This window comes from Zootoca vivipara, chromosome 4 (assembly GCF_965207765.1).
Source record: "Zootoca vivipara chromosome 4, rZooViv2.hap1.1, whole genome shotgun sequence".
In the NCBI taxonomy this organism is placed as follows: Eukaryota; Metazoa; Chordata; class Lepidosauria; order Squamata; family Lacertidae; genus Zootoca; species Zootoca vivipara.
This window is the reverse complement of record NC_142587.1, coordinates 44,146,793-44,174,212: the sequence shown is the minus strand read 5'-3', so window position 1 is coordinate 44,174,212 and position 27,420 is coordinate 44,146,793. Positions and strand designations below refer to the sequence as shown.

The following is a 27,420-nucleotide window of genomic DNA, read 5'->3' as shown; positions in this document are numbered from 1 at the left end:
GAAATGGACAATGGACTGACTGCTCATTAGTCTGTTTGCTTTCTGGGAAGCTTAGCAAACTATCTAATGTTGTCTGTGTTTAATGCACTTTTCCAGATGTCGCAACTGCTTATCCTGATAAGAAGTCCATCTTGATGTACGTGACATCGCTTTTCCAAGTCCTGCCCCAGCAAGTTACTCTTGAAGCCATCCAGGAAGTGGAAACATTGCCACGGCAATCAAAGCACATCAGAGAAGAGCACGTACAGTTACATCAACAGCGCTTTTCACAACAGGTGAGTTCTTTGGGTTTTTTAATTCTAATTAATAGCCAATAAAGTCATAGATTTAGTTTAAAAGAGACTATGGGCGAGATCCAAGCGTATTAAAAGAACTGGCAGAGGTGATTTCAGAACCACTGGCAATAATCTTTGAAAATTCCTGGAGAACAGGCGAAGTTCCAGCAGACTGGAGGAGGGCAAATGTTGTCCCTATTTTCAAAAAGGGGAAAAGAGAGGACCCAAACAATTACCGCCCAGTCAGCCTGACATCAATACCAGGAAAGATTCTAGAGCAGATCATCAAGCAAACAGTCTGTGAGCACCTAGAAAGAAACTCTGTGATCACTAAAAGTCAGCATGGGTTTCTGAAAAATAAGTCATGTCAGACTAATCTGATCTCGTTTTTTGACAGAATTACAAGCCTGGTAAATGAAGGGAACACTGTGGATGTAGCCTATCTTGATTTCAGCAAGGCCTTTGACAAGGTGCCCCATGATATTCTTGTAAAGAAGCTGGTAAAATGTGGGCTAGACAATGCGACCATTCAGTGGATTTGTAACTGGCTTACTGACCGAACCCAAAGGGTGCTCATCAATGGCTCCTCCTCATCCTGGAGAGTAGTGACTAGTGGGGTGCCACAGGGTTCTGTCTTGGGCCCAGTCTTATTCAACATCTTTATCAATGACTTGGATGATGGGCTTGAGGGCATCCTGAGCAAGTCTGCAGACGACACCAAATTGGGAGGGGGGGCTAATACCCCAGAGGACAGGATCACACTTCAAAATGACCTTAACAGATTAGACAATTGGGCCAAAGCAAACAAGATGAATTTTAACAAGGAGAAATGTAAAGTACTACACTTGGGCAAAAAAAATGAAAGGCACAAATACAGGATGGGTGACACCTGGCTTGAGAGCAGTACATGTGAAAAGGACCTAGGAGTCTTGGTAGACCACAGATTTGACATGAGTCAGCAGTGTGATGCAGCAGCTAAAAAAGCCAATGCAATTCTGGGCTGCATCAATAGGAGTATAGCATCTAGATCTAGGCAAGTAATAGTACCACTGTATTCTGCTCTGGTCAGACCTCACCTGGAGTACTGTGTCCAGTTCTGGGCACCACAGTTCAAGAAGGATACTGACAAGCTGGAACGTGTCCAGAAGAGGGCAACCAAAATGGTCAAAGGCCTGGAAACGATGCTTTATGAGGAACGGCTTAGGGAGCTGGGTATGTTTAGCCTGGAGAAGAGAAGGTTAAGGGGTGATATGATAGCCATGTTCAAATATATAAAAGGATGTCATATGGAGGAGGGAGAAAGGTTGTTTTCTGCTGCTCCAGAGAAGCGGACACGGAGCAATGGATTCAAACTTCAAGAAAGAAGATTCCACCTAAACATTAGGAAGAACTTCCTGACAGTAAGAGCTGTTCGGCAGTGGAATTTGCTACCAAGGAGTGTGGTGGAGTCTCCTTCTTTGGAGGTCTTTAAGCAGAGGCTTGACAGCCATATGTCAAGAATGCTTTGATGGTGTTTCCTGCTTGGCAGGGGGTTGGACTGGATGGCCCTTGTGGTCTCTTCCAACTCTATGATTCTATTCTATGATTCTAAGTCACTGTCAGAGTAGGTAGACCCACTGCAGACAGTGAAGAATTTACATGTCCATTGATTTAAGTGGTTAATTCTCAATATGACTAACATTGAATATCACTGTATATACTTTCTTTGCACGGTTTATACTGTTAACTGCCATGCATGAAGTAATGGACTGTTTTTGAAATGAAGCAAGTTACGCATTTTGTGCATTACATGATGCAAAGCAGGCTCCAATAGCATGCAACACTTCCTTGTTTTAAGCAAGGTAATACAAGGTAGGATTTTGTGTCGTTTTGGTGTCTTATATTCAAAGCACATCTTGAAATTAGTAAGGCTTTGCCAATCAAGCGCTTTAAGGGTCGCAGACATAGCTTACTTAAAAGGCTGTGTCACTTTTAAACTGCTTTGCTCTGTCCATCAGCTTTCTCAGTCTTTCATTAAAGCATCTGTATGTATGAAAAAGCATAAATAGTGGGAACATTTTTATTACTCAGTAGACTCTCTACAAAAGCAATGCATTTATTCACTGCTCAATATGTACAGGATACTGTTTGTATTTAGCTACCTCTGTTGCACAGTTAATAAATCTATACATAAATAAGCTTTCTGTTGCCTCTGCTGCGGGGGGCTTCCATATCCAAGCCAGTGTCCCAGATCAGCATCTTTTATAATTTTTTAATTCCACACTATCCTACTTATAATATTTCATAAGCAGAAAGTAGAAAATAAAGCATCAACACACCCACCCAGAATTTATTACCCCATATAACCTGGAAGAAACGTCTTTTCTGATTCAAAAATGTCATTGAGGGCATAGGAATTCATCCACCAATGAGATAATATTATCTTGGCCTTTAATTAGACATCCAGCCCGTCCAATGTTCCAATTCTACGCTTGGTAATCAGAGTTTGTATGTTCTTATGATTATTACATAGCTAATGGTTGAAACAATTGGCCTCACATTAGGATGAGCTGCTGCTAGAGCCTTATTGATGCTTCTCCATCTCTAATTTTATTTGTCTAGCTTTGGGACATGAGGCAAAATATTGACTTACAGTACTGACATCAACTTTCCCAGGCAATATAACACTTTCAGATGTGAATTACCAGAGTTACTTTGAAGCTTGTTGTTGTTGTTGTTGTTTATTTGTTTAGTCGTGTCCGACTCTTCGTGACCCCATGGACGTCAGGCTACTAGAGACCAATTATTGCTCTTTGTTTTCCAGGCATTTTCCCCACCCTGATTCCTTCTCCCCACACATCCATGGGCCTTCCAAGCTCTTTGACTAGGACAAAAATGATTTTACAAGTTTTACAACCTAACCCCTCCTTAAGGTTAGGTTATATAGAGCTGTCACTATGAAGTGAAAAACCTCTGTATCTCTCCTTTCGTTATGCATTCCTCATGGTGTAAAACAGAGTTACAGTTGCTTGAATTTCCTCCACTGAAAAATTGCAGGGGTTGTTTACTTGTGGTGCTAGGTCCTTGTAAAAAAGAAAAGAAAAGAAGAAGGGTATTATTGTAACTCAAAATTAGATGTGTATGGAAATTCTCAAACTATTTGTTTCTTTACTTAAGCAGGCACACCGTAGTTATATTTCTCGAAGTGAACAGAAATTCTAATTATTAATTAACTCTCTTATTTCTGGACACTATGATTTTTAGATCAGATGGCCATTTGCTGACTGCTGAGCACATTTATTCAGAACGTACTACGAGTCCTTGCTACTTTGCTTTCTGAGTGTACTGAATTATAAAGGCCTTTTACTGATTTGGGGTGTCATGCCAGGAATAATTATCTGGCACTTCAAGGAGTCTTTTTACTTGTCATGAAAGGATGTCATATTAATGAAGCAGCTCACTAAATTCCACATAGGTTTTTTTTCTTAACTCTTAATGCCAGCACTGTTTTCTGCAAGAAAGAATTAAACTGCTGGCATTTCCCCCTGAAAGTATACGTTCTGTCCTTTCTATTAAGCATACTCATCCGTGTGTGTGTCTGCTTTTCTTCCTAATTTCTTCTCCTTAGATCAAAGTCAGTGTAGCACAGGGTCATGTGCGCACCCCTTCACCTCCACCTAAACCTCGCTTCAAAAGCTATGCGTACACACAAGCTGCTTATGTCATGTCCCCTGACCCAAAAGGGAAGGTGTTCCCTCCACAGGTCTGTCAACATTACTGTTTGTTGTGAATATTATTCTAATATGCCTGTGCTTGCTGTGGGAAATATATGCACTTTGGGGGATTTTTAATTTTTGCTTGTGCCCATTTTCATTTCCAGCAGTACATTTTTTAGTTTGTTTTTGGTATCCATCAGTCCTTTTCTGCTGTATATCTTACTTTTCTTTGCAAAACCACACCTACCTTTGTGTATTAGGCAGGAACAAAAAAAAAAGAGTGAAATTATCATTATCATTATTATTATTGCATTTGGTTTCAGAATTTCAGCTAACACCATAAGCTACTTATAACATGTGGGATGGCAGGACACTCAAGGAAGGTTTAACTTTGTCCTCAAATAACATTCCTCCATGCCAGGGGCTCCCAAGAATGTGTTTCACAAGCTTCGTTCAGGTGGTCAGCAGCATATCTATGGATTACTGGTTGAAGATGGCAAATTAAATATTCATACTGATTTTTAATTATATATTTATTGCTTCTTTTGTTCCTTTTATTGTATTTTATCATATTGCAATGTGAATTCTGTGGAAATTCAAATGGTAATTCAATAAAATACAATCTATAAATAATTAAAGAAGCAGTGGAAATGCAGTTAAAAGTCATATAGCACAGTGCATTGTTGCAGCAGACGGAAAAGGAAGTACTGTAATTGGTTGGCCGAGACCCTCAGCAATTGTCAAGTGCTCCGTGCAGGAGGCAGGGAGGGGGAAGCTAAACCACAACACAATTGCACATTGTGGGCCCTCATTTTAAATGGACAGGAGTGTCATATATATAGTATGCAATATGGCATGGGGGTTGGTCATTCAGAAGATGATTGGAAAATTTACGGGGGACTCCATATTTTACCATGGACACAGATGCTTCTCTTTCACCCTGCAGCCCTGCACCTCCTAAAAAGCCGGGGGGGGGGGCAGTCTGAGATCCCTATAAATAGCATAGCCTGTGTTTTAAAAGAGAAGAATCACCCCAGATCAGGAGGGGGAACCTGGTACTAGGGGATGTTCCTGTCTCCCTGCTCACACAACTTAAAGTGCAAAAACACTTTAAGCTGTGATATTATTGCCTTTTGAGCTGCTACATGAAATGTAGAGAAGTAAACTTTATTTGATCCATTTGTCAGATTCTCCTATCATTTGTTTAACTGCCAGCAGTGTACAGGCCTTGTGCAGCACACAAAAGTTATTGATCCATGATCAGATAATGGCATCATCATTGTGCACAAAGAGTAACTCTCATATATTTCTAGTAACTCACATCTACCTCTATTCACTACTTGCCTTCTCTAACCATTCCTCCTTATTGCTAGGTGCCTTGTCCTATCATTAAAGCAGGATTCATTGTGTCTTGTTGACTGGCCCACCCTGTGGGTAGGATATAAACCCACCTAGTCAAGGTAAAAACAACAATACCAAACACAATCTTTCTGCAATAGGAGTGTCACCAGTTTTCTGAACTCAAAAATTTAGTAGATTGAAATTATCCTAATCTCCTTTACAGCTTTTTTTCTTAGAAGAATAACTATTACATCACCACTTGATGTAAAAATCACTTAATGTGTAGTATCTTCCAGTTCACCTGAATAGTTCTTTAAGAATAAGCCTCATAGGCTAAAACTAATTGAAATGGACAATTGATCTTTGCTCACTACCAAGGAAAATAATCAACCACAGGGGTTAAAAAAATATATGCCCAATTGCAGGGGATGGAATAAATCAAGGTAACTGAATGGCACATCAGCATCTCAGTTAAGAGAAATTGGCCTCATGCTGAAGGTTCTACCTTTTGGTGGTTAACTGTTAACACTTTCTGGGGGGTTTCAGAGTCAAATGAAAGCTAATTTCAACACATAAAATTGGATTTGCAGAAATCTTCCAGAAAAGATAATAATATCTGTACTGTATTCTTTGGATTTGATAATCAGCAAGTTCTTCTTTAGGTAGCTTCCTTTATACCCCTGTCACCACAATGCATTTGGTTTCCAGTCATATTTAATTAGTTGCAAAATTAAGCAAAGCACTGTATATATTGCAAAGTAGAAAGGTAATGTTATAACTTACACGTGACTCCTATTACACAGTTTCTTCCTGCCAATTATTCTTGCAAATAAATATCCATTGTAATATTAAATTAATTAATATCAAGAGAAACTGAACAGAATATTTTCCAGAAGGGTAGCCATGTTAGTCCGCTGCAAAAAATACGAATCTTGTGGCACTTAAACTGTCATGGCCAGAGTCTATATTTTATCAGGTGCCTAAAATGATACCCTGAATTTGGAGGTAAATGTATACAGTGGTGGCAAGAAGGAGAGGGAGGGAGGGGAGGGAATGAAAAATTGGTTAGCAATGAGATCAGAGGCAAATTAAACATAAAAGATACAGACAATTATGACAATTATGAAAAAGTTTAGATGTAACATAAAGTTACAGCAGTGGCCATTCACAAAGCAGAGTTGAAGAACATCCTGGCATTGCCAAGTTAATTAACACCTGCAGTGGGACTAAAACTGCAATCTCAATTCAAACCATGTGATAGAATTGAACTTCTTAATAAGTGTGAAGCAATTTCATGCTGGATTCTCCCTTTGTTCCTTTGTATAAGAATAGCCACATGAAGGTCAGCATAGCGTCCTGAAATGTTTTCTTACTGGTTTCCAAATATTTCGCATCCTGATGTCAGATCTGTGTCCATTTACAGTAGACTTTTGCCTGGGGACAGACCTGATTGTCCTGTGTACATAGCAGAAGGACAGTATTGACAGAGCAGGTAGATGAACCTTTGATGTTGTGACTGACATTATTGGATTTTATAACAGTATTGTCTTCATACATATGAGGACAGAGTTGGCATATCGGCTTGCTGCAGGGTTTGGTCCCTGGTACCAACGAACTTGTCATATCAATCTAAGGATTTATGTTTGTGCAGTGGAACTTTGTCACCATGCCCCCCTGATCTGTTTCTAGGATTTCCCAGCACCCTCTGGGTGGGCCCAGGTCATGCCCAGGTGGAAGAGAGGGGAGAAAGTTCTGTTGCACAAGCGTAAATCCTTGCACTGATAGGAAGCATTTGGTGGTTATTGTCCTTTGTTTGTTTGTGATCTGTTGTTGCTAGTGAGGAGCTGGTTCAGGTTATCAGTTTGCACTTAAGAGCTATTAACACTGTCAGCATCTCACCTAATTTTAAATTGGGAAGTAACCAGTTTTTATTTGGTTGACATCCAGCATATGTGATATGACTGGCGTAGTCCATAAAAACTTACACCATAGCAAGCAACTGTGCTAATTTCAAGGTTTCATAAGACACGTTGTTGTTTTTTTGTTGCAACAGCATCCATGTCCAGCACCTTGAGTGGGAGCTGGAAGCTAAGCAAGGGAGTGCTGGAGCTAAGGAGCTCAATAGGCAGCTCTTAGTCCAGCAAGAGGAGACAGAGATATGTTTAACCTCACTGCCAGCTCTACCTGTCACCTATTTTATAGTGGGATCTTTCCCCTCTCTAAACTGAGTAGACCTTTCCTCCCAAGCAGTAGTGGCTGGTGGTGTGGACGGGGTGGCATTATTGACATGGCTCCCCAACAACCCGTACCAGTTGGTTACTGAGAGGGACAGAAGGAAAGGAAAGGCAGCAAGGAGTTACACTGTGTGGCTACAGCATTGGGAGCATTGTATTAACTCTGAGGGGTACTGGAATAGCACAGTCAGTAGAGCATGAGACACTTACTCTCAGGGTTGTGGGTTCAAGGCCCACATTTGGCAAATGTTCCCTGCCTTGCAGGGGGTTGGTCTTGATGGTCCTTGTGGTCCCTTCCAACTCTATGATGCTTCACCTATATGTGATGCTTATGTCAAGGACTGGCAGGAACAGGAGGATGAAGCGGTCAATGAGAGAGGGGGTGAGAGAGAGAGAGAGTGAAGCTGGGGATGTGCCTGGGGTGGAATGTGGGGGTGAGGAGGAGGATCTTAGGGAAGGTACCAGTGAGTGGTGGGGTTCCGTTTCCCAAAAATAAGGAGAAACTCTCTCCCATCACCAGTACCTTCACTGGGGCCAGCGGTATCTGCGAGGCAGCTGCTGGCAGAATCAGGAGGAATAGGTTGGGAACTGGAGGCAGGTCAGCAAGAGCAAGGGGGAAGTGAGCAGGTTCAGAAGTTGAGGGGAAAGCTATCAGGGATCCCTAAATTATTATAGCCTGCAGAGCTCTCAGATGAGACCATGCCTCCAGAACCCCCTGAGAGGCTCCCCCACCCCTCCTCCACTGTCTCCATGCTCAAGGAGGAATTTAAAGAGCAAATGCCAATTTGGGTTTTCTCCAGGTTGATGTTTGCTCCGATTTAGCACTAAAGAGTGGGTTTTTTTTCTGAGAAAGGAGTGGGGCAAGGGGAAAATCACTCAGACACATGCCTAAAAGTTGTGGGTCAAGCAGAAAACTGCTCAGATCCCACTTTCTAAGCACAGGATAAGCAGACAAACCCTAAATAGCATGTGTCAGCATTTCAGCCTATGGCTTACTGTGATGTTTGAACCAGACCAGAATGTATGGTGCCTAATAGTATCAGCTCAGATAACATAGATGGGGTTTTGTTTGTTTGTTTTTGCAGCTTCCACAGGGCATAGCATTTGAAGCAGTCCTCCATGAGTATAGTATTAAGCAATTCTTCTGAAATTCGTGCAGCAATCGAAACCCCCTTTGCACCAATCTGGAGGGGGTTTTAGGTGGATTGGGCAGAGGTTTTCCCCTATGTAGCCCTGGAAGTCCCCACATATGAAGTGATGCTGGCACAATCCTGCACCAGTGACAGCTTATGGAAAGACTCCAAATTGGGCATTCTGGGGCATGACTAAGCCAGCCCAGATTCCTCTGGATTCCAAGACAGCCCCACTGCTGTCACTTGATCCAGGCCTGGTCATTGCCCCAGCTCCAGGTGCAACAACTTATTTGTTCCCTGCCTTCTGCCCCAGCCAGTGTGAGTGGTGTTATGAAAAATGTACCCCAAAATGCGTTGCCTTTTAAGAAGGACAGACGCGGGTCGGAAGCTCCAAAATTTGCACTAAGTTCAGCTCCGCCGGGAAAATGACAGAGACCACACGATGCTGTCAGGAAAAACAAACTGATCCCTTTATTGCAGAATGCAAAGCTACAGCTGTAGGGTCCCTGCCTCCGGAAAGAAGGAAGGAACCCCCGGGAAATGGTGAAGTCCCCCTATATACCCTCCTGTTCATGCATGGAAATCTCTGGACTAGGAGGGAGGGGGAGACAAGGGCGACGGGTGGGAGATCGGATTAGCTGGGTGCGGAGATGACTTCTCCTTTCAGATGGAGAGATGTCAATCTCTCTTCTCCTGTCGTTGATGGTGCTCCCTGTTGTTTGGCAGAAAGGGCAATCAGTCGAGATGGGTGCAGAGGTGGGGCAGTTCCTGGCGATTTCCATGGGGTGGAAGTCCGCCCGGCAGTGTTTTCCTCCAGGCCATGGAAGGGTGGGCTACGTTGAGGATGGCAATTTATTTGAATAAAGTTGTCAAGCTAATCTTTCTATTGTCCGTGTCTTCCTTCGTTGGGTATGGGACGGTGATGGGGAGGTTTCAGGGGGGCTTGGGGTCAGAGAAGGGTTGCACAGAAAATAAGTATGGAAAACATTTCTAATACATCCTGACGTATACAGTTCTAAAATATAAAACAGTGGTTTTCTAATACAAAGAGATACTAACAAACCTATTTTCTAATACAGAGGAACACTAGTCTAATTAATCAAGAGTAATACTGAGGTTGTGGTTAGGTTCTTAGGCATATAGGGAGGGACGCCTTTCAAGGGATATAAGGGGTTTCTCACATTTAAGGCACATAAGGCCAGCAGACATATAATCACAAGAAGCAAGCATATAATCACGAGAAGGTAAAAGTTCATAGCAAGTTTGTATAAGGTTTGTATAAAATGGTAAGGCTGTATAAAAATGGGCTGCGTTACTTGGTGGAGTTTATGATAATTGTCTGTGATAATTGTCTAGGCGAGGGTTGCATATGCTTGTCCTTAGGCGAAGGGGAAATGCAGATGTCTAGGCAAGGGTTGCATATGCTTGTCCTTAGGCGAAGGGGAAATGCAGAGTTTATGTTGGATTTTAGGAGGTGTTTGAATATGTTAATCCCTGCGGAGGGGGTGCGGGTCTGTGGAGGGAAGGAGAGCCAAGCTGTGGCGGCGAAATGGTGGTGCGAAGGACTCTGGGTAGCCGTAGCTGTCAAGCTGTGGTTACCCCTCTCTGTTCATTAATAATGGTGTCCTGCAACCCCCCCAATATGATTTTATAACAGTGTCCCCTCTCTGAGGCAATATTGTTGTGTAACAACCAATCATTGCCTCATATAATCGACAGTGACGCATTCTCCATTTCACTGTATGCAGCAGTATTCTAGCACTTATGGGAAAAACAAGTGGTCTATGCTTTACATTTACCAGAAGATCCACCAATATTGACTGGAAAGCGTAGTTTGTTTGTTTGTTTTTACCTTTTTGTGTGTTGTCAGGTGTCAAAGCTAGCTCTCCTCTGGTCTCACACCTCCATCATGGCACAGCAGCAACAATCCCTGGTGAATCCCCTTAGGGCTTTCATATCGACCATGTCACCTGGCACTCACCATAGCTGCCACAGGTTTGGACATGTCATGAGAGAGATGCCTTTGCCTTGGGCTTTCTATGGGATTTTTTATTATAGGCTCTGGTCTTGCACTGTAGTAGGGAGTTGCTCAGTTACTCTTAAAGGGAGAAAGCTACTTGCACCTTGGATTCACTTGCCCAATTAGAACTGACCCAATTATAATTTATACAGCCCCATAAAAACCATTCTGAAAAGGGCACATGTCCAAATTGGTCAATTTAATTCTATAAGGAATCATTCCAGGTAAATCAAGGCATATACACCTTCTTGTATCTGCTGGTTTCATGAATCCTGAAACTGCTTCTTGGTAAAAAGAAGGCTGGCACACTACAAAGTGCCAGGTGAGATAAGGAAATGTGGTCATAAATGGATCTAAATCTCAACAATGGACTATGCAATAGCCTGATCTTTTAGAAAACATGAGTCCTCCATTGGGCGAGTCCTCCATTGGGTGTATAAGGAATAATACCACCATTGGGTGCATAAGGAATGTTACACTATACAATAACTTACTATACATAAAACATGAAAGCAATTACACACAAAAATGCCCCCCCCCATGTGGAAATAACATATACTTGTCAGACATAGGTCAAGGTTTCTGCAGAATATCACGTAACATAAAACATAATTATATATCAGTTGCACAGTCTTGAGGGCACAGTCTAAAATAAAAAAAGAAATATCCTTGTAACTCATTCCCCCCCTTGTCCGTCCCATTTGACACATTTCAGCATTCCTACATAATAACACATAATGCATAAAACCTTCACATTGTTAGGTCTACACCATTTGTATATCTTGAGGCAATTGGGTGAACTTGAGATAATTCTTGCTGCTTTTGCATGTATTTCCAACCTTGGGCACAAGGGCTTTTCTTGTCTGCCTTTGAGTCACTGGGAGGAAGTTAACAGCACTTCTAAACCTTGCTGAAACATTATAGCTAAGAGATAAAATGCCCTTCATAATTCAATTACTTAGTTTCTCAAGTCTTTTATGGGAATAAATTGTTGTGGCCACTGTGATGCATTGGCAGGTTGGTAAGGTGGTGAGGGGATGGTATTAGCATTTGATTTCCTGTAAAACATCCTTTTGAAAATAGGCCTGTAGGGGGTTGGGGCCTGAAGATATAATTAGTTAATAATAAAGGGGAAAATATTCTATAAAGTTCTTCTTGGGAAGCTGGAAATAATATGTGATCATAGTTAAGCATTTTATTCATTTAAATATTATTATCATTCATATTTAATTACTGCTGTTATTGTCTACTCAGTCTGTTTAATTTACTTCACCTAGTTTGGCTGTGGAGGACAACAATTTTGTTAATTAGGACACAATTGATAAGTTATTAACATTTTCCATGTGTGGTTCTGAATTCTCTTTGAGGTTCGCGTATCCTGTTTGAAAGGGATTATTATTACTATTATTATTTACAGGAAAGAATGACTTAGATGCTACATTCGTATGTACAGGAAGAAAAAGTAGAAATAGAAAAAATGCATAAATAAAAACAAAATGATATTTAGATTACCACTCAAACAACAATTTTTTTTTTTTAAGAAGGACTTGACACAAAAATCTCAGATTAAAAAAAAATTATTATCAAATAATATGAAGACATTATAAAGACCACACAGGTTAATATTGGCATTCCACGTGATGGACTGATGGACATGCCCCAAAATATAACAAAACAAAACACTGACATATGAGGAACCAAAATAAATAAATAAATGCTAAAACACACAATTTCTAATAATGAGCATCTCAAATGAAAATAAAGAGTAGCAATCTAAAGTTGTACAAGTATGGTTAGATTAATTTCATAGACATAATGGAAAAACTGTTTTAATAAATGGAAGCAGATTATTTGTAAGCTAAAGAGAAGCGTCAAAGCCAAAGAGAAATAATAAAAGAGGAAAAAGGAAATTACTGTTTGTATCTCTTCACTTCCCCCCCCCCTTTTTTTTTTTTGTGGGAGAAAGGAAAAAATAAACACTTGTTACTGGAGTTTAGTCTTCTTAAAGGTTCACATATCCTTTAGAAATGTTCTTCCTGGGAAAGCTGTGAGAATAATTTTTGCATGTTAGGTTGGAACTTTGCAAGGGGGGAGGTTATGCAGGAGTTAATGCTTGGGGTGAAATGCAAATGCGAGATAAGTATCTGAAGGTGCTTCCTGAATACCCATTGGAAAGGGGGAGCAGACCCTTGGTTTGCATAGTCTGGAGTTTTTTCTAAGCCCTTGACTAAAATCACAATCAGTATCCTGTTGAAAGGGGAAACAAACAACAACAAAAAGTACTCAAGCGATGAAAGTACTCAAGCGATGAACTCAAAGTGGGAGTGCTGAGATATTTACCTCTGGAAAGAATTTTGCATATTAGATTTGGAATGATGGTCCAACACTTGACCCTTTTGTTTTCTCAAGTGACCCCTGGAGTCAAAGACACATAAGGAAATTTAAACAAATTTTCCCCTGCATGGCACAGGCCCTTCAGCATTTGGTTGCTGTTTTTGTTTTGTTTTGTTTTTAACCTCCTTTTTCTCTCTATTTTTCTCTTCAAGCTGGCATAGCCTCTGTGCATGTACAAAGTTCATGATTCAGAAATCCATTGTACCACTTGAAAGTGTTGCTGCTGTTGGCTAAGTCACCATTTGAAAAGAGGTAGGGAAGGGTGAATAGGTTAGATTTTACACAGAAACCCAGCAATTTACACTCCCACCAAACCAGCAACAAAAGTGGTCAAATTAAATTCTTTGGTCAGTTTAAATTCATTTCTTTAGCTTTTGTGTCCTGAGATATTTCTGACACCTCTTATTTCCTGTTCCTTGCTGCTTAGGAAGCAGGCTTATAAATCTTAAACCTTAAATATATAAAACTTCAACATCCAGACAACCCAATATTTTCACAGACAACCCAACCCAATATTTTCACAAGAAAGCTGCAATAAAAGTTTGGTCAAATTAAACTCCTTAATGAAGTCATGGCACTAATTAGCCATGTTTACTGTACTATATAAACATCTCATACCCCAGGCAAAATAAATCTTGATTTGCCCCCTTTATCTACAGGGTTCGGGGTGAATTCGTAATTGCAAATGTTTTCGTTTGTTTTTAATTAATTTATTACAGCCATGGCAGACTAAATTCTCTGCCCCTTATCTATGGGTAATATGGCCAGAGCAGACTTAGTGATATTCAACATTCTTACTCATCTCGGCCTCACCATCTTCCAGACTAATTCTTCTGGCCTTTATGTACAGGGATGGTCAAGGCTCATTCTGCTTGATTATGAATTTGTATGTGCTTGAACTGTTGGCTGGAGTTTTGCAGTTAAAAAATAGCCGACAATATGGTGGGGGGGGGGGGGAAAAACACCAGACATTCATTTCCAATGTATGATATACCATCTCTACCTCTTTCTAAGTGGCACCTCAAACTCTTCATGCCAAACTTTAAAAATCTGTCTTTCCATCCTTCTCCACCAAAGAGTAAAGCTTGACTGAATTCAGGCCATTTCACTAAGCCACCAGAGTTTAAACTCACTTTTCAGTGCTTGAGTAATCTAGTCCACCCCTTCTGAAATATGGGGATCTCAACACTATCACCGCCCTTAGGATACACATACATTTGAGTACAGATGCCTGACTGGGAAGGAAACACGGGCTATGCCCTATCACGGAAGCACACGTGTGTACTAAGGGAAAAATAAGGAAGGGGAAGATTAAAAGTACCAACGTTATATAGAAGCCTTTAGCAAATCTTAAGATTGGATAAAGATTGGGAAATGTTCAAGACTTTCATATGTGCTTAAACTTTAAACCTTAATAGAGAAAGTGATAAAAACTTATATAATCACTCCATAACAACAATGACACTCTTGTTCCAACTCTGAAAACCAATAATCTTTCCTTGCCAGAAAGCAGAGCTGGGCTGAATTTCAACCCATCACCACATCAGACACATTGCCTTTCACATAGCTCTAAAATGGAAGTTAGAAGGGACCCTGAGGTCATTTAGTCTAACCCTCTAAGATACAGGATTCACAAGATTTGAATGAAAATACCAACTTTATACAGAACCCTTTAGCAGATGAGTTTTTTTCCTTAAGAGACTGATATCAGGAGCCCGACAATAACCCTTCTGTCCAACACAATCAAAGTTAAAACTAGACTCAGATAGACAATTCCTGGCTATGGAAGCTCTACTTTTGACAAACAAATCACCTTTATAGGAATAGCTGTTCAATTTTCCTTTAGTCAATATTCCTCTAGTCACTTGGAGAAAGACTCCCCTTTGTAGCCTCTCTCAATAACAACATTTGCACACCTCATTCTCATATTTATCATGTTTAAGATTGATTGGTTCAACATTGTTTCTTTATACTAGAAATTTAAAACAAGTTGGCAGTTTTAACTATGCACACTTAAGAAGGCAGTCTATGGATGTTGTGGCCAATCTAAACACAACCCCACAACATTTCTAAACATTGAGTACATCTCTTATCCACTTATAGCTGGAGTTTATGAAGTGAATATTTTCAAGTTTCGAAATTTTTTCAAAGCATTGAGCAAGCATTTTCAAAGTTACAACTCTTTATTTTCCTTCATCCTGCCCCTCTTTTCTGTTGAAAAATGGGTAGGTACACACACACACACCTCTTTATACTTTTGGAGAGAGAAAAAAAAACCTTCTACAGCCTCTTTAAAACAAACCTTTACACACTACTTCCACTCTTTTTAATATTTGCCATGTTTTTGGGTTGATCAAGCCCTTACATAAAAATTATTTAAGCAAGCTTGCATTTTGTTTTGGTTTTTTTCTTGTTTTAGACCCTGAAACATTTCTTAAATACAATTGGAGGCGTTTATCAGAGTTCAGACGGGAAGTAAGCTCTCCTTGGGCTTATTTCTCCCCTGAAGCCTGCAGAGTTGTCTCTTTGGACAGGGGTGCACCCATTTTTTTTATTTTTATTTTTTGCCCTGGTCAGTCTCCGAAGGGGCACTTGCGCAAGTTCTAGCCCTGGGCGGTCTCCGACGGGGCCTTGGGGTCTCTCGGGGTTCACGGGACTCCTGGGGAACCTGGGGCACGTCTAAGGAAAGTGGACTGACTCCGATAGGAAAGTGGACCGACTCCGATAGGAAAGTGGGTTTGGGAAGGTTTGCTAAAGGGCTCTCTAAGGGAAAATGGGGTTTGGAAAGTCTCCTTAGGAAAACGTTCTAGGAAAGTGGACACACTCCGAGGAGGACTCCTTATTCCCACCCACAATTTAATAGTGCCACAGCAATCTCCCTGCCTCTTGCTCTCTAGACTCAGGTCCTACTGAACGCTTGCCTACGCAATGCCAGATCGGACCTGAGGAATGAAAAGTAGGAAAAGGGAACGGGCGCACTTGCAATCTCTGGTCATGGGTCATACCTAACAAAAGGTCGCCATGGCAGAGGGGCGTCTTCACCCGGGATAGCTAAGCGAGAGAAGGGAGAGTTGCCAAGGCTCGCTATCTGGGCAAAACTCCGACGGACAACAAGCCTTGGGGAGGAAAAGGGCAGCCGCAAAACCTTCCAGCCTGGGCAGACTCCGACGGGCTTTGGGTTTTTTGGCTATGAAAAATAGGAAAGAGTTTGATTGCTGTGACAATTCCCACCCCGAAAAGCCAATTTCCCTATTGATACTCACGTCGCAGCGCGCTGCCTTCTTTTCCTGAAGCTTGATCACCTCGCGACAACAGGAGAAGAAAATCTTGGAAAACAACCCCCACGGCCGTCTGGATCCTGTTTGTTTTCCCTGTGTGGTCCCGCTAAGGATCCCAGTTAGGCCAGAACTCCAGGGACAGTCGGGGAAGGGGATCCCCCCTGCAAATGGCTGGGTGCGCTTGGGCTCCCCAACCACGGCGCCCCAAGAGTACGGCTAAACGGAGTCTCCTGGCTGGCTCGCCATATTGTTATGAAAAATGTACCCCAAAATGCGTTGCCTTTTAAGAAGGACAGACGCGGGTCGGAAGCTCCAAAATTTGCACTAAGTTCAGCTCCGCCGGGAAAATGACAGAGACCACACGATGCTGTCAGGAAAAACAAACTGATCCCTTTATTGCAGAATGCAAAGCTACAGCTGTAGGGTCCCTGCCTCCGGAAAGAAGGAAGGAACCCCCGGGAAATGGTGAAGTCCCCCTATATACCCTCCTGTTCATGCATGGAAATCTCTGGACTAGGAGGGAGGGGGAGACAAGGGCGACGGGTGGGAGATCGGATTAGCTGGGTGCGGAGATGACTTCTCCTTTCAGATGGAGAGATGTCAATCTCTCTTCTCCTGTCGTTGATGGTGCTCCCTGTTGTTTGGCAGAAAGGGCAATCAGTCGAGATGGGTGCAGAGGTGGGGCAGTTCCTGGCGATTTCCATGGGGTGGAAGTCCGCCCGGCAGTGTTTTCCTCCAGGCCATGGAAGGGTGGGCTACGTTGAGGATGGCAATTTATTTGAATAAAGTTGTCAAGCTAATCTTTCTATTGTCCGTGTCTTCCTTCGTTGGGTATGGGACGGTGATGGGGAGGTTTCAGGGGGGCTTGGGGTCAGAGAAGGGTTGCACAGAAAATAAGTATGGAAAACATTTCTAATACATCCTGACGTATACAGTTCTAAAATATAAAACAGTGGTTTTCTAATACAAAGAGATACTAACAAACCTATTTTCTAATACAGAGGAACACTAGTCTAATTAATCAAGAGTAATACTGAGGTTGTGGTTAGGTTCTTAGGCATATAGGGAGGGACGCCTTTCAAGGGATATAAGGGGTTTCTCACATTTAAGGCACATAAGGCCAGCAGACATATAATCACAAGAAGCAAGCATATAATCACGAGAAGGTAAAAGTTCATAGCAAGTTTGTATAAGGTTTGTATAAAATGGTAAGGCTGTATAAAAATGGGCTGCGTTACTTGGTGGAGTTTATGATAATTGTCTGTGATAATTGTCTAGGCGAGGGTTGCATATGCTTGTCCTTAGGCGAAGGGGAAATGCAGATGTCTAGGCAAGGGTTGCATATGCTTGTCCTTAGGCGAAGGGGAAATGCAGAGTTTATGTTGGATTTTAGGAGGTGTTTGAATATGTTAATCCCTGCGGAGGGGGTGCGGGTCTGTGGAGGGAAGGAGAGCCAAGCTGTGGCGGCGAAATGGTGGTGCGAAGGACTCTGGGTAGCCGTAGCTGTCAAGAGGTTAAGAGCAGTAGACTCGTAATCTGGTGAACTGGGTTCGCTTCCCCTCTCCTCCACATGCAGCTGCTGGGTGACCTTGGGCTAGTCATACTTCTCTGAAGTCTCTCAGCCTCACTCACCTCACAGAGTGTTTGTTGTGGGGGAGGAAGGAGATTGTTAGCCGCTTTGAAACTCCTTAAGGGGAGTGAAAGGCGGGATATCAAGTCCAAACTCCTCCTCCTCCTCCTCCTCCTCCTCCTCCTCCTCCTCTTCTTCTTCTTCTTGATAAACAGTTCTTGCAGACATGTAAATACAGTGGAACCTCGGTTTATGAACACAATTGGTTCCAGAAGTCGGTTCATAAACCGAAGTGTTCGTAAACCGAAGTGAACTTTCCATTGAAAGTAATGGGAAGTTGATTAATCCGTTCTAGACGAGGAAAAACACCCCCTAGAACGGATTAACCGCTTTGCTCCGATGCCTTCGCGGAGGCCGGGGAGCGTTTCCGCGACTGGGCTGCAGCCGCGAAAGCGGTCCCCGGCCTCCGCAAAGGCATCGGAGCAAAGCCCCAGCCTTCGGCTGCACAGCCCAGTCGCGGAAACGCTCCCCGGCCTCCAGAAAGCATCGGAGCCGGGACTTCGCTCCGATGCCTTTGCGGAGGCCGGGGAGCCGCGAAAGCGGTCCCCGGCCTCCGCAAAGGCATCGGAGCGAAGTCCCGGCTCCGATGCCTTCCGGAGGCTGGGGCTTCGCTCCGATGCCTTTGCGGAGGCCGGGGAGCACTTTCGTGACTGCAGCCCAGTCACGGAAATGCTCCCCGGCCTCCGCAAAGGCATCGGAGTGAAGCCCAGCCTCCCCGAAGGTATCCGACGCTCTGATGCCTTTGGGGAGGTTTGGCCTTTGCTCCGATGCCTTCGGGGAGGCCGGGCCTTCGCTGCGGGCCTCCAGGAGGCATCGGAGCGAAGGCCCGGCCTCCCCGAAGGCATCGGACGCTCAGTAGACCTCCGGCACCTCGGTTTACTAACTTCCGGGTTAGGATAGTTCGTAAACCGAAAGTTCGTAAAGGGAGGTGTTCGTAAACCGAGGTACCACTGTAGGATATAAATAGGCATATGCTGATCTAGTTTTTCTGATATAGTGGAGTGTAATAGATTCATAATGAGATCTTTAGTGACATGGAACTCATAATGTTTGTTGCCTTTTCCCTTTTAGGCTATACTTGAAAATGAACTGACAGACTTTGCTAGAAAGGGGTGTCAGCTTGTGGCTGCTATCAGTGGTGGCTGATGGCCATTTACTCTGGGAGGGCAGAACAGCAACTGTAGGAGGAGCCAGAAACAATGTAAGGCAGAGCTCACTCTTGATTGCTTTGTCCCTATCTTCCTCTCTGCTGTGTTCTGCAAGGAAAACATTGAGACGAAGGAAGAGGAAGCTGTCACAGGCAGTGGCGTCCATAGCTGCCAAGTATCCCGTATCCGCCAGGAAAACCCCTTTTTTCTTACCGTTTCCCGGCGGTCTCCCGTTTAGCGAAAAATCCCGGTATTGTCCCTTAAATCGGGATACTTGGCAGCTATGAGTGGAGGAGAATGCAATTGTTAGCAACCCTAATTACCCGGCCATTTTTCTGGTGCCGCTTGCCCTTCTATGGGCACCAGAAAATGCCGGCGCCGGTGCCGGAAGTCGCTTCCGCGCATGACCGGAAGTTGTGTGACGCGACTTCGGTGGCACTTTGCCCTTCTTTGGGCACCAGATAATGGCGCCACTGGCGCCGGAAGTCGCTTTTACGTGTTTCCGGTCATGCACGGAAGCGACTTCCGGTGCTGGCGCCGCCATTTTCTGGTGCCCATAGAAGGGCGAAGCGCCACCGGAAGTTGCGTCACGCAACTTGCGGTCATGCGTGCGCTGCCGATCCCGAATATTTACGACCCAGACTTGGCAGGTATGGTGGCGTCCCAAGGATTGGTTGTAAGAAGGCAGGAAGATGGAAACTGGTTAAGGATAGGCTGAAGCTGGTGGACCTGTGCTCCATTCTACCCAATGAACCAGCCTCCACTAGTTGCTATTTTGGATTCTCAGAAGACTCAATTTAATTGAGATCATTTTTGTCCTAGAACTACCTTTAATAACATAAGGTTCACTTCACACCTAACATCTTTAGGTATGCACCTCAGAATTTGCTTTCACTTTTTGTCTGTGTCTGAATGCATTCAGAGGCACAGTTAGTTGAGTTACAGGAGAGGCCTTTCCAGTGGTGGCACCTATCCTGTGTAATATTGTTTCCGGGAATCTCCATGGTCTCCAGTTTTGTAAGGCTTGAGGCAAGTGGTTGAGATGTTCCCATTTTCCCAGGCTCTGGTTTTTTTAAGTTTTCTTTCATTTCTTTGTGATTTTATCATATATTTAAAATTATGCTGCAAGCAGATTTTGTGGGGTATTGCAGTCAAAAAATGGGTCATTAATTTTCAGAGTAACTGCCTGCCTAATCACAGTCGGTATGCTGAAGTGTAGAAAGGTCTAGTGAATATACAGACCTCTCTGGCATCTTCAGTTTGATGTCATCCGGTTCAATATTTGAGCTTTCTGACTTTACAATTCCCTTTTGGAGTATGCATTTATATAAGAAGTGATTCTTAGTTTGTGTTTTCTTCCACAGCATGTACAGCTACTTATCATACCATTGCCATTTCATTGTATTCAAGAAAGTTTTCTGTTTAATACTTGATCTTTACAGTGCTACCTTGGTTTATGAACTTAATACGTTTCGGAAGTCCGTTCTTAAACTGAAACCGTTCTTAAACTGAGGTGCACTTTCCCTAACGAGGCCTCCCGCCGCCGGTGTCCTTCCACCGTTCGGCTTCCGTTCTTAGATCAAGGTAAAGTTCTCAAACCAGGACGCTACTGCCTGTTTTGCGGAGTTCGTAAACTGAATAGTTCGTAAACAGGGCTGTTCTTAAATCGAGGTACCACTGTACTAGAGAATTAGTACAGTATATCTGAGAGTAATGTTTGTTTCCCTTTGATGAATATTTCTGGAAAATCAGTGGGAAATTGATGTTAAGAACATAATTAGCATCGTCTTCCTTGTGATGACATATGTCATATTCAAAAAAGAGATCTGTGGCAATCTGGAGAAAACCCAAATTGCTGTTTGCTCTCATTGTGCACTAAAGAGCGGTTTTCCCCATGGAAAGCTGCAGGGCAAGAGGAAGTGCCGATAAGCCATAATAGGCAAACTGAACAAAGACATGGATAGTTCCCCGGAACTAAAAATGTTCAGCCCACACTCTGTGACTTTGCATTTGTACTCCTTAAGCAATTTCCTCTTTACTTTTAAAGGTAAAGGTAAAGGGACCCCTGAGCATTAGGTCCAGTCATGGACGACTCTGGGGTTGCAGCGCTCATCTCACTTTACTGGCCAAGGGAGCCGACATAGAGCTTCCGGGTCATTTGGCCAGCATAACTAAACCGCTTCTGGCGAACAAGAGCAGTGCATGGAAACGTGCTCTTTACTTTTAGACCTTTGCTAAAATTGGACATATTGATTGAGATGCCTGCTGCTAAGATATGCAGCTGGAGATATTAGCCCCTGAACTATGGGAAGGCAGTTCTTTTACTCAGGTTATTTGCATCACATTTAAATAAATGGTTTTTCATTGCAGTACTGGCAGAAAGTGTTGAGAAGAGCACATAATTTTGGTACTAAATAACAAGGTGTTAAACAGAAGCTTACTTTTAAAACGTTGTTCTGAAACAAGTTAAATGGTGTTATCTAAATTATCCTTAATGTTGATATCCATCATCACTAAACTCAGTTTAGATTTATTTAAATTGGTTTCATTTCACTGTCAGCTTTTTGATCTTGCTTTAACAGTGGATCCTAAAGTTGCTTTCAGTCAATCAGACTTACTATGAGATTTGGTTAGAAGCAGGAGGTTCTTATTGGACTCATTTCATTTCTTCACTTCAAAGATAATGTAAGGATCAATAAATGTTGCTTGAAATAATACTTAAAATTAATTGGAGGATGGTCCTCCACCCTATGTAAATCTGATCCTGTTCTCTAAGCAAAAACCTCTTGGGTTATACATTTAGATACATTTGATTCATTTTAATGCTACGCCTCACATATTTTATTGAGAAATCGTAACACAGAACATTACAAATGGTAGATGGATTAGTATACATCTTTGTCACTGGAAAATAAAGCTGCAATTGGTTCAAATGCCATGGATTATTTAAGTCAATTTGGGCAATACTGAATTGCAACATTACAGATTTATTAACCCTGGATGCACTCTTGCAGGGTTGCATGTTGTGCTACATTCAACCTCTTTATCTGCTAATCGGCTTTGGATCTGCATTGCCCTTTAGATCATCCTCTCTCTGTTCTTGGGAAATGCACATTAAATTCAGGTTGTTTGGTAGCTATGGACTAGCTAATTATCCCATGCTCTGTTGTGGGCTTGCAGGGGAACATGTTTTGATGAAAGAGTAGCATTGCTGGTGCAAGGGAACAAGTTGCCTCCCTGCTCTGAGGCAGGAGGATGCTGTATGGATTCTGCAGACAACATCACCAGTGCACAAACACATTGTGCATGTTTTTGAGGCTCTAGGAGGTTAGAAATATTAAATTTAATACTATAATAGATAAGCTTTCAGTACAGGTAAATCTATACTTTTCTATTTATAGGCTCTGTGAATCAATGGAAACAGCTGCCAAGCTTGTCTGATTTTTCTAAGCTTCTGAAAGTCACAGGCATTCTAGAGCCGTATTTACTTTGAATTAAAGTTTTAAAATCCTTTGAGTCCTCCAGTCTGGACAGTAATATAGAGGATCTTTCTTTCTTTTTACATTCCCCTTACTTCATATGCAAATTTTAAAATTGCTATTTTAAAGTTACAGGATGGTTAAAATTAATTTTTTTCTCACTGAGAAATATTGAATCATTTGGATTAGTTTGACATTGATATATTCTGATCTAGATAAATAGACAGAACCACAAATCTGGTTGTTTTCAAAAAAAGTAGGAAATGTAAAACTAACAATGGCTCACATCCCCATTTCTCACTAATCTTATCTGTTGTGTTTCTTAGTAACCCTCCAGCGTCACACCCTTGCCCCATGTTGGTAAATTGGGATAAATTAGTGCTTACTTTCCTCTACTTTATTCACCCTACTGGATCAAGGCCACAGTTTCTGAGGCTATATATATATATATATATATATATATATATATATATACTTTTGTTAAAGATTTATAAGTTTACAAAAATAAACTCAAGTTGTTTTCTACAGATCAGTTTCATTTGTTGTAAGACATTAGTGTTGCATGCAGTATTAGGTTAGAGAGGAAAGAGTGGGGGGAGGGGGAATGGTGAATGGGCTCTATTTGACTGGTTAGAGTCCCATTTTAGTAGGTCTCTCTATCCAGCGTGTGAGAGGAAGCTTCCGTGAATCCCCTTCCTCTTGGCTTTTGCAGATTCTTTGTTTGTGTGTAACATGAACATTAGTGTGGGAGGGATGTAATCTTGGAAATATTTCAGACTGCCCTGAATTGATTAGTTTAAAAATGAATGCACTTAATAATCTTATGTAGCAACCACATATTCTGTTCAGCAGAGATTTTTCATACCATAAACTGCACAATCAAACACAGGGTGTTCTATAACATAGTCCTGAATAGCAAGGAGGTGGCAATAGGAGAAGTTGTGCATCTCCCCTGGCTGTGGGTATGTGAATGGGTATGTAAGCTTCATGCAGGTATACCCTGTGACACTTCCACGCCAGAACAATGTAAGTCTTCCCTTTAGGGCCATTTACAACAAAAGAGAAAACTGCACAACCACCTCAGCCATACTGCTTCCATCGCTCAAGATATACCTACCTACTCTCTTTCTTGTGTTTACAGTCTGATCTTGTCTACCCCACTGACTTGTATGGAAGACTGGTATGTGACGCAAACAAATAAATAGGCTTTCTCCCCGCCACATGAAGTGAGAAATTCTGTATCCCTAACAGATGTACAGAAGCCAGTTGAGAAGTTTCGTTAGTTTTACTTCCCTCAGACGTCTTGGGTGATTCCTTATGACCAGGAGTACATTCAAAGTACATTCTTTCCCTCAAAAAATTGGGGCGCTGTAGTTTACCCCTCACAAAATTGCAATTCCGAGAAACCCTTAACAAACTACAGTGTGTGTTGTGTGTGCAAGCAAGGCTGCCCCAATACATTTTGGCAACTGAGGCAAACTTCAAAATGGCATGTCCCTGCACCAGGGGAGAAGGGGCAAGTGAATATACATCAGAAACAAGGGAGGAATAAAGATTAGCTTCAGGGTCTTCTGCCCCTATGGATCCTTCTGCCTGATGTGGTTGCCTCATGGGTGGGCTGGCTCTGGAAGGCAGACAGGGTTCTGAAACTAAGGGAAGATGCTTTCATCTTACAATCACCTTGCTGCAGACTTGCACTTGTATATTGACACACAGTTTTCAGAAACTGTAAATTGCAATCTCAATAAGTATGAGGGAATTATTTTAGCCCACTGTTGCATGCATGTAAACCTTAATTTAAAATATTTTCTATTGCATCTGGGTAGCATTGTTTGCATGCAGATAAAATGTAATTGCTTGGACATCATACTGAGATCAATAAATTAAGGAGGTGAGCTCTACACAGTTCATAAAAATTAGATATATTTATATACTTGAATTTATAACAGGGGTGTGCATGAAGAATGACTTATAGTTCATTTTATATTCATCTGTGCTTTCCTCCCAGTCCCTTTGTTTAGTGATATTTCAAAGAATGTTCATAAGGATTTTGATGCCAAAGGGAAACTATTACGTAGAATTAAAACAACTGCATTCCATTTAGTAGGCTAGAAGAACTATTTGATCCCAGATTAATTGGATGATGCTCAAAAAGCCTTTTTTTCCTTTTTATTTGTGTGCAGCATTTGGAAACACATGAACAGAGGTTATTTGCAACTTCACCCATGGATACAGAAGTAGATCTGGAAGGCTACCAAACTGCATTAGAAGAAGTACTCTCATGGCTTCTGTCTACTGAAGATTCTTTGCAAGCACAAGGAGATATATCCGCTGATGTAGAAGAAGTTAAAGAGCAGTTTCACACCCACGAGGTACCGTGTTTCCCCCTTTTTAAGACACCGTCTTATAACTTTTTTTCCTCAAAAAAACACAGGGTGGCTTACTTTCGGTGGGATGTCTTATTTTTTTTAATTACTGGTACGGTTTTTACGGCTCAGGGCGCTGGCTCAGGGCGCTGCTGTGCTCTCTTGAGTGCTCAGCACTGCAGCAGCCACCGGTTCCGGGCGGCGGGGCAGCAGGCGTCCTTGGCCAGGCCAGGCGGAGGCCACTGGCTCAGGCGCTCCCCCCGCCGCTGCAGGGTGCTCCAAGCTCCTTGGCTGGGCCAGGCAAGGAAGAAGCAGTGAGCCCAGCGATGGTGGCAAGCGGAGCACGGGGATGCAGCCAGCAAGGCGGGAGCGCGATCAGCTGTTAAGCAGAGCTCTTGGCCGCATGGAGTGACTCTGTGAGTGGAGGTGCCTGTGGGGGTTGGTTTCCATGGCGCGGAAGTATGGCTTATTTTGGGGGTATGTCTTATATTTCTCAAATGCTTAAAAACCCTGCCATGGCTTACTTTATGACTATGTATTAAAAAGGGGGAAACAGGGTATGTGTGAACAACACAGATTGAAAAACCAACACAAATGCTTCACCGTCTGCTAATTGCTGATCTTTTATCTGTTTTGCGCATTAAGACCAAAAGCTTGATATTCAACTGGTACTTTGGTTTTGCTTTTGCTTTTGCTCAAAAGACTGTGTTCTAGCAACAGCCAAATTTGTTTGTATTCAAAAGTCTAAAATTATTGTCAAAACATTTTATTGAATAAAGTTTAGAATTTTCAATAGAATCTGTAATTTCTAAATACGTCTTTCTTTCTCTGGTGGTAATCTTTGTTAAAATTGTTTTTGAAGGGTTTTATGATGGAATTAACAGCTCACCAGGGACGTGTTGGTGATGTTTTGCAAATAGGCAGCCAACTTCTGTCATTTGGGAAGCTTTCAGAAGACGAAGAAAATGAAATACAAGAACAAATGAATCTTCTTAATTCACGATGGGAAAATCTCAGGGTCACAAGTATGGAAAAACAGAGCAAGTGAGTAAATATAAACTTGGGCAAACACCTTTGTAATTGGTGCAAATATTGTTGCAGAGTGTGCTATTTGGTGCAGATTTTGTTGTATTCCTCTTGCTTTTGCTGCAATTTCATGAGCATCAAAGTTGATTGTAAGAGAATGGAATTGGAATACAACAGATGGACAAGAGCCACAGATCTGCAAGCTCACATTTTTAAAAGGCCTTATTTAGAAAAGTTTCACACTCAATACAAAAGTTATTCCCACATAGACTTTTATCTTGTTATTACACTTGGTTAGGAAGGGAATGGGGGCTTTCCATATCTTTGCTATCCCTATCTATGTGAATAAACAGCCTTGGCCGTTTCAGAGCTGGCAGTCAAAAGTGTAGGAAACAAGCACGGCAACTTGCAATCCTAACACAGAAAGAAAAGTACCATATAATCTGATAGGTATCAGTGAGACTTTGAGTCTCATGATTGAAATTCAGCACTTGAAAGGTATACCCTGTTCAAAAGGAATGTATCCAACATAAAAGGATGGGGAACTGCATTTTATGTTAAGAATATATATGCCAATATGGAAACACCATTGGAAGAATCTGAGTAGCAACTGAAAGAAAGCAAAACAGCATACTACAGGCTGCTCAGACTGCTGGAAAGCACGGCTGATCCTTTCCTGAATAACTCTAGTAATGGGTTACAGGTAGGTAGCCGTGTTGGTCTGACGTAGTCGAAACAAAATTAAAAAAATTCCTTCCAGCAGCACCTTAGAGACCAACTAAGTTTGTCATTGGTATGAGCTTTTTTGTGCATGCACACTTCTTCAGATACACTGAAACAGAAGTCACTAGAAGAAGTGTGCATGCACACGAAAACTCATACCAATGACAAACTTAGTTGGTCTCTAAGGTGCTACTGGAAATATTTTTTTTATTTTGTTTCTAGTAATGTGCTGTTTCAAGCAGCCTAATATCTGCCTGAAGTCTAACTGCTGAGAATGGAACATTTTTAAAGATCCCACAATCAGACTCCTCTCTGCTGTGCCCCCTGGGGCAAGAAGGCCATGGATTTGAGGGAACCATTGTCAAAGATGCCCCATGTATTCCTCACTGCCCCAGAAGTTTTGGCACACGATGTAGGTATACGAAGTTGTCTTGCCATTCTCCAACTCTGATATGTCCATCCCAGAAGTTCCAATCTAGCATTCTTCACAGGTAAGGCCCCTTGAGCTAAAGAGCTTCTCCCCACTAGGGGTTGATTGAGTCAATCAGGCTGCTACTGAAGCAAGATTCAAAACTTTTGTCAGGAGTTGACCCTCTTGTATGTCATGCCTTACTTTGCGCCTGTTGGATTTAGCTTATCAAAGCATGGGCATGCTCGGTATGGATTTTCCTTGCTCGT

The 27,420-nt window shown here is 42.2% G+C and overlaps 1 protein-coding gene across 15 annotated transcripts in view; it reads left to right on the top strand.

Moving 5' to 3' along the window:
* The window catches only part of DMD (dystrophin), a 1,006,777-nt gene that overhangs the window by 345,327 nt on the left and 634,030 nt on the right, over window positions 1-27,420 (top strand). For 11 of the 15 annotated variants that reach the window (XM_035114388.3, XM_035114384.3, XM_035114377.3 and 8 more), the window contains exons 8-11: window positions 97-275; window positions 3,883-4,017; window positions 24,811-24,999; window positions 25,856-26,037. In XM_035114388.3, the coding sequence (XP_034970279.3) occupies window positions 97-275; window positions 3,883-4,017; window positions 24,811-24,999; window positions 25,856-26,037 (685 nt within the window). The remainder of the gene's footprint in view (window positions 1-96; window positions 276-3,882; window positions 4,018-24,810; window positions 25,000-25,855; window positions 26,038-27,420) is intronic. The other 4 variants (XM_035114386.3, XM_088668745.1, XM_088668743.1 and 1 more) reach the window with 1 other exon arrangement.